The sequence below is a fragment of the Cygnus atratus genome, chromosome 27, assembly GCF_013377495.2.
Source record: "Cygnus atratus isolate AKBS03 ecotype Queensland, Australia chromosome 27, CAtr_DNAZoo_HiC_assembly, whole genome shotgun sequence".
NCBI lineage: Eukaryota > Metazoa > Chordata > Aves > Anseriformes > Anatidae > Cygnus > Cygnus atratus.
Genome location: NC_066388.1, coordinates 399,585 through 407,185, shown reverse-complemented (window position 1 = coordinate 407,185; position 7,601 = coordinate 399,585). Strand labels below are relative to the sequence as shown.

The 7,601-nt window shown below is 48.8% G+C and overlaps 1 protein-coding gene across 1 annotated transcript; it reads left to right on the top strand.

Annotated features, from left to right (window-relative positions):
• Positions 1-3,980: 3,980 nt before the first annotated feature.
• TCIM (transcriptional and immune response regulator) lies at positions 3,981-5,101 on the top strand. Its single transcript, XM_035562740.2, has one exon. The coding sequence runs from the start codon at positions 4,029-4,031 to the stop codon at positions 4,347-4,349; it is 321 nt and encodes a 106-aa protein (XP_035418633.1). The 5' UTR covers positions 3,981-4,028; the 3' UTR covers positions 4,350-5,101.
• Positions 5,102-7,601: the final 2,500 nt, after the last annotated feature.

Genomic DNA, 7,601 nt, shown 5'->3' with positions numbered 1-7,601 from the left:
CCCAATCTTTTACAGCTAAGTTTTATGGCTAAAGAATCTGATAACATTCGGTGCAGTTGAGCACTGATTGCATGCTCCTGCTTCCGTGTTTGAGCTGTCACACAGGTCTGGTTCCTTATTTCACCCTGATTGCCAGAATTAACAGCTGTTTGTATTCCTGCTGGCAGCACAGAGCACAATGTCAGCCAGTGGTGGTGTCCTGTCCTCTGCTATTTGCTGCTTTCCCCCGAGTCCCAGCGCAATGAAAATCACCCAGCCCATATTCAGAAGTTCCTGCCTCTCATGCAGGAGTTTGGACAACAGCATCCTAAAGAACAGGCAGCCAAACAGGGATCTTGGAAGCCTGCTTTGAAAAATCTCTTCTATGGAATAACATCAATATTTTGCTTGGTGAGGCCTCTGTAGCACCAATGTTCGTTGGGGCTGCCGCATCTTTCAATACCGAGGCGATATTACAAGCTGTGCGGGCTTAGGCAAGCTAGCGAAAGGAAAGCTATGCAAAACATGCCTTCACAAAATGCATCCCAGATTGCCTTGTTTGGAGGGATTTTGGACTGCTACACCAATGCAGACCAAGTTCTCTGCAAGAGTTTGCAGGGGTGAAGGCACCCACGGCTCCCAGCTGCCACCTCCCCGGCTTCGCCAGGGACCGAGGGACCCAGGACCCAGCGCAGGGCTCTTGGTTGGCAGAGCAGAGAACAGAGGTCGGGGCTGCCCTGCCCCTCCCGCAGCACCATGGGGGGCACCACGGGACTCCTGCAGCAGCCCCTTGCTGTCGATGCCCCCCAGGCAGATGCCCTGGGTGGGAGATGTGGCCTCCAAGCCGCCCACTCCAAGTCTTTCCCTCCAGTGATTGCTTGCTCTGATTTCTAGGCCCAGAAGGTTGGTTTAACCTATAGAAAATAGGTGCCTCCACTTCAAAATTGCCGTGGGAGGACTCCCAAGCTCAGACAAGGCTGTTCCTCCCACAGAAGAGCCCCATGGCAGGAACCCTCCAAGTACGTCATCTCCCAAAAAGCAGAGCGCAGTTAGGGATGTGGCTAAGCTGTTCTGCAGAGACAGAATAGTGGGTTGGAATTAATCCTCCCATTAATGTGTGAAACAGAGCATTTACATTCATGAAGCAATTATAAAATAATAGCAGGAGAGCTGTGATAGAAATCGCATCCTGTCTGAAGTTTCACTCCAGCCCAACACATGAATAATTCCTCCTAGGCATTACTGGGAAGGCAATATTAAAAGAATGATATAAAAAATAGTGGAAAAAACAGACGAGGTATGCTTCATCTCTCAGTCAGAGTTGAACACAACTAAATTTATGCGAAGTGGGAAGAGAAGCTTGAAGGGGCAAAGGCATTTGTTACTGCTCAATGCAAGATGAGCTCACAAAAAAACCACATTCTTCATCTTGGCAGCTTTTTGATGTCTTACTCTTAAAGCATCAGTTTTATTCTCGGTTTCCATGGCAGATACTTTTCTGAGCTTGTATCTGCCACAAATATTGCTAATTTATTCTATCAGCCATATCTCTGCAAATACCTGCAGAACGATTCCATGTGCAGTAAAAGCAGTAAAAAGTAGGCATATGTTAACATGCCTCAGCTCCTCTTTTCAACTACGGGAAATCGTGCTTTGCAGAAGGAAGGTTTGTTTTCTACATCTACGAGATCACCACGGATCTCCTGGTGCTGTTTTTTTGTCCTAAGTACGTTGCAAGTGTACTTCTCTGTTCAGTGAAGCAAGTAATGTTTAGCATTTCAGCTGGACATTTTTACAGGCAGGTTTTCCCTTCACACAGTACTTCAGGCAGCACTTTGCATCTGAGCAGGTGAGGAAATCAACACGCATCTTCCTTCTCTCTACTGCTCCCTCCTCTTGTATTTCTTTTTAGCAAGCCATCGATAAAACACGGAGCTCTTCCATAGGCCGAGGCCCAGAAGCCAGCCACATCAAAAAGATCCTATTTTCAGGGCAGATTTACCCTGCAAATGTTGAGCAAGCATCAGCTGATGTGTAATGCTCTCAAATTCAGCAAGGCTACAGTAAAGTAAGAGGCTTTTAAGTTTTTCTGGCAGGAGGAGAATTAAGAGGTTTTGTAAAGGTATCTGTTTATATGCCGAATCATGTAATAGCTAGCACATACAAAAGAAACTTAGGAAAATTCTAAAAAGCAAGCCATACAATGGTGGTGATGCAGAACTGGTGGAAAAAATCCCAGGCACGTGCAGCGAGAGCTCACGCAGGTAACAATGGCACCGAGCAGCGCCTGGCCGCAGGAAAAGCCCGTCCCCCAGCAGGATGCGGCTGAATGGAGCGTGCAGGGCTGCGCCAGGGTGTGCCCGGCTCTATTTACGATTCCTAAGTCACAGATAGGAAAGTGGTCAAGCAGTTAAATGCAATCCACTCCCTCTCCTAAAGATAAAAAGCACGGCGAGCCCCACCAGCAGGAAGTGCAGAGGTTCAGTTGTTATCTAAGTGCATGGAGCTGGTGACTACCAATTGTTTTGCTGCCCAAGCAGCAGCCTGGCCTGCTGTATTGTCTAGTAAGCAATACAGTTCACAATTACTTTATTATTATTATTATTATTATTATTCTATGCCTGCACAAATGCCTAGCACATGGACTTTGTGGGCTTTTCCCTGGCTAGAGCCAGGAGAGGGTTTCTGCAGGGCTGTGCAGGGACATATTCCTGCCTTCTGCCAAAAGGAACAGAAGTGTTAGAGTATGGAGTGACAAGCAACCAGGCAATGTCACTGCAGCTCTGCTCCTTGCTGCAATCATCTATCACCTCCACGGCTCTCACATAAACAAGGGAACCCCCCTAAGTAGTGGACAGTCATGGAGACAAAGCCTGTTTGTGGCCTTCTTGAGTGGGAATGAGTAATGGGGAATCATCAACACAGCTGGTACACAAGCAACTGATTTTCTAAACAGTGCCTCTGCAGCATCCGGCCACTTTTAAGCCATTAACCAAAATACACTTATCTCTGGATCCTTGGCCTTGAGCAACCTTTGAACCCACTGTCATTCCTGGCCAGGTTTAGTGGGGTGCAGGTCTTTGTAAGGTTAGATTTCTAACCTTGGCAGTACACTCCAGCCATCAGAGCTGGCTCTTCGCAGCCTGCCGTACCCAGTCTCATCCTGTTGAGAGGGGGGTTGGCATCCCTAGGGCTTGGGGATGCAGAGGTGGAAAACACAAACTCCTTTGGAGCAGAGAAATTGAATTCTTTAATTTCCAGTGATGAGCTGGAGGCAGGAGCACAGCAACAAACCTCTTGCTGCTGTTGCTGCGGCACAATGTGCACCGTGGGGCAGAGAGATGCCACCTGCTGCCCCACTACGTGTAAATTGGGCAGCTCCAGGTTGTAACATCCCGGGAAAGTCACTGCAGAAGACTTTATGGATTAGCTGCCTTTGCTGAACTGCTTACCGCTTTGAAAATACAGCTTACTAAACATGACCTGTACCCTATGGAAAGCAGTAGAAAGCATCCCATATGTAGACCTGAGCAGGTTTTGCTGCCTTGTCCTTCTGTCTGGCTGGGATACAGACAAGTAGACATCTGCAGGCACAGGCTCACAGCTAACCTCTTGTTAGTATTGCAATAGTTCTTAATATTAACTTTTTATTAGGTGCAAGAGCCTGTTGCAGCAGGCAAGGTTTTCTGAGTGCAGAGCTTTTCTGAGCACAACGGAAGGCCACAAGTGCAGCTTGAACTGTACAACGGTGCACAACGACACAACGGTGCTGGAAGTTGCACGAATCCCCTTCTGCACCAGGTCGAAGAAAAACTCACAGCAGAATCACAGCAAATTTTTACAGTTGGCTGCACAACAGAGGAAAGTTGGCAACTTAAATGTTAACTTGCCTATGACTATTCAGTGTTGACATCAGCGTGACCTCATCACTGTAACTTGAGCTCTCCGGCTTTTTCTCAGCCTGCCTTTAAATAGCAGTCTTCAGCACAGATACCACACAGATCCCTCTGATCAGACCCAGAAGGCAAACCCCAGAGCATCCGACATAGATGAAAGCAAGGAGAAGCAACACAACCTCAGCCATGTCCACATCCCTGAGAGTGAGCCCCTCGGTCCATGGCTACCGCTTCGACACAGCCCTGCGCAAGAAAGCCGTGGCCAATATCTTTGAGAGCATCGACGAAGAGTCGCTCCAGAAACTCTTCAAACACTCCGGAGACAAGAAGGCAGAGGAAAGAGCCAAGATCATCCTCGCCACCGACCAGGACGTGGAGGAGAAAACAAGAGCACTAATGGCACTAAAGCAGAGGCGAAAAGACAAGCTCCTCCAGTTCCTGAAATTTCGGAAATACTCCATCAAAGTCCACTGAGCTGGCGAAGGGAACGGCAATGGAGGAGAACGTTTCGGGACGAGACTGATCGCCACCTCCTGCCGCAGGCGGCACGCTGTGCTGCCCTGTGAGCTCCTGGAGGGACGCACGGTGCTGGGAGACGGCGGATGGGAGCGGGACTGCCCGCGGCAGCGCCGCAGCCTGGGGCCAGTGCCCGGAGGGGGCCAGCACACCCCAGCCAGCCCGCAGCACCGCACGGCGGGTGCTGCTCACAGACTGAGCATTTACTGACTTCATGCGTTTGCTTTGCCTTCCTGAACTTGTTACCTAAAGTTTGAAACCTTTCTAAGCCTCGCTGTTGTCTGCTAGAATGGAGAGTCTAGAGGTTGATCAGCTACTGATCATTTATCATTCTGCATTTGTTAAAATGCTTTGAAGTGCACCGTATGGGTGCAATAAGTTCAGCCTTCAGGGAATGCATTTGCTCTAGAGACACTACGCGACTGTACCTTTTCTTTCTCATGCAGTATGCGTGCATTATAAATTGTTGCACAAAAGCAATAATAATGACATATTTCCCTGAATTTACTGTGAAGTTCTTTAATATTTTGCTCACTTCCCATTAACACTGAATTTCTAAACATCATAATTACCGTTCTTATTTGTATAAATTACATTAGATATTAGACAAGTACTTCATGGTAATATTTTATGACAATGCTATCATTATATTGACTATAATTTATTGCATATGGCAATCTGAAATTTAATAAATTATACTGTAAATATAATTTCTCTTGTCTGAAATGCTCAATTCTCCTGGAGGAGTGGGTTTATCCTCTTTTGGTCATTTCACACAGATCCTGTTTTAAGAGCAGACTGCTTACACTTCTCCTTAATTACCAAGAATTCCAATTTGCAGGCTCTGTTCTTAGTCTGCAACAACATTTGTTTTCCCTGAAGTTCTGCCATCCAGTTCAGCAGTACTGGAGTTTTACCCACAGCTGTGCTATGCTGACTCTGGCATTTCCAGAAAAACCTGATGAAATTTAATTGTAAATCAAACTCAGCTGTTAGTTTCTCCTCTATGAGGAGAATGCTCTATGCTCATTTTTCTTAGAAAATGAGCAGCTCCAAACAACAGCAAGTGGTACAGTCCTCAGGCTCTCGCTATTCCTGCAAAGCAGCGTTAGGACTTCGGTCCCAATGAGCCAAAACAAACAGAAGTGAGTTATGAGCACCGGGGCAGAAGAATTAAACTTAGTCTTTCTGCTGTACTATCATGATAGAGTATGTTGAAAATACTTAAAAATAGCCAAGACTAGTTATTAATAAGTGTCCTATAATAACCTCCTACTTAAGAAAAAAATGTTCCCATGACTGTTCAAAACAACAAAGTTAAGAGTTCAGAGGACTGATAGACCAGCTTCAGTTTTGTTTTTTGCCTACACTTAAAACTCCAAATTGCCTATAAATCAGGGAGACTAGAAATAATCCTTTAAATTACTTAAGTGAGTGGATAACTGTAATTATTTACAGTGTGGTGAAGCGGATCCAGCAGTTCCCCAGGAGCACCACGTCTGGAAGTGAAGCACCCCCAGCCCCCCATGGCCCCGGCCCCACGCAGGAACGACTGCAGCCTGGGGTGTGCGCTGGAGGTCCGGGGCTGGGAGGGCTGCGGCAGGGCCCCAGCAGCACCGTCCCACCCAGCCGTGTCCACCGAGACCCGTGGGGCAGTGGAGGTGACATGCAACCATCCCCGTCCCCGGGAAGAGCGGAGAGCGCTGGGACCCGTCCTGCTTCGTGGTGGATCCAGACCTTTCTGACGGGCATTTCACATCGGCTGTTTCCAAAAAAGGCCAAACCGGGCCTGCTGACCTCACTCCAGCCACCCCCGGGCTTTGTGATGCGCTTTCTTTCCTCCCACTCCAGGAGGTTTTCCCATCAAAGCCATTCCTCGTCCAGTGAGCACTCCAAACAGAAACCCCGAGGGGTGACGCAGCCACCAGCATCCAGCTGCCTTTGGGTTATGGCGTACACTGCGACGGAGGGGCCCAGACATCCCTGCTGCAAGAGGAGACTCTAAAAAGCCCACAGTGTGTACCAAATTGTCTTTCCACCATGCTACTGCTTTCTATTTCTCTGCGCTGCTGCTCAGCCTGTGCTTGCCTCCCTGTCCCAGTCCTGGACACTCGAACCTTCCGTAACGCACCTGCTGTGCCAGGCACAGCGGCAGGGCTATCGCGGTCTCACCCGTTGCTCAGCCCCAGTACCCAAACCACGCATCCCCACACTGAAAGAGCTGCGAGTGCAGAGGGCAGGACTGAACTGCTTCAACATCCCGGGCGTTTGGGTAGGGGGGACCAGCAGCAGGAGAAGCCGGCACTGCAGGAAATGCAAAGCAACCTCTGCGGGGCAGCGGGGTGCGTCGAAGCCTTGTCTGGACTTTCTGATGTTACTGTCCACCACCAGGACCTGTGGCCCCCACGTTTATCACCACATGCTGTACAACTCAACCACACATCTAGAACCTGTCCAGAGAAGCTTGCAGAGCTCTCACGTCCCCTGGCCAGAGGCAGCCCCTGCGCATGGCATCCAGAGGGCTCCTGCACCGGCCTCCCCCACACCTGACACCCACACCCGGCCCAGCAGCACCAGCAGCCAGGGGCACCGTGATGCATCATCGGCTGAAATTCTCTTTTCTTGTGAAGGAGAATCTGAAGGAAGTCATCACTGCGGCAGACAAAGCAACACGAATTAAAGCATTTGCTGGTGGCACATGCTACTATTGCCCAGACATTCCTGCTCCAAACATTTGCATAACGTGATTGATAAGGCCCTGTGACATACGGAGTTTATAGTTCCTCTTGCCTCCTTACATTTAAATTATCAACACAAGTAATATATAAAGTTCACCTTATAAAGCTTTTCTGATAAGCGAAGGTCACTTACCAAAGAGTTACATGTTTATTTGATTTTACAGTTGAAAAAGGCAGTTTTCCTTGGCCTCAGCCTGCATTCTGTTTTGGCAGGCTTGTACTTCATGAACAGCAGTGCATCGTGCAGTGAGCTGGGTATAAATTGCAATTGATTGTTATGAAACATTTGTCAGTGAGCCTGAAGTACAAACAGCCCGATGCTGCATGCTGGCCGCTCACATTAACGGTGCTGCTTTCCCCGCTGCTGTTGACCAAGGCTGCACAACGCGCCCCAGCCCGGTGCTCGCAGCCGCCCAGGTGCTCTTGGGGCTGCTCTGACCGCGGTGGATGGCTGTGCCCAAGCAGAGGCTTG

Bases quoted from the DNA above. Each gene is read 5' to 3' on its own strand.
- TCIM (XM_035562740.2), top strand. From the start codon at position 4,029: ATGAAAGCAAGGAGAAGCAACACAACCTCAGCCATGTCCACATCCCTG.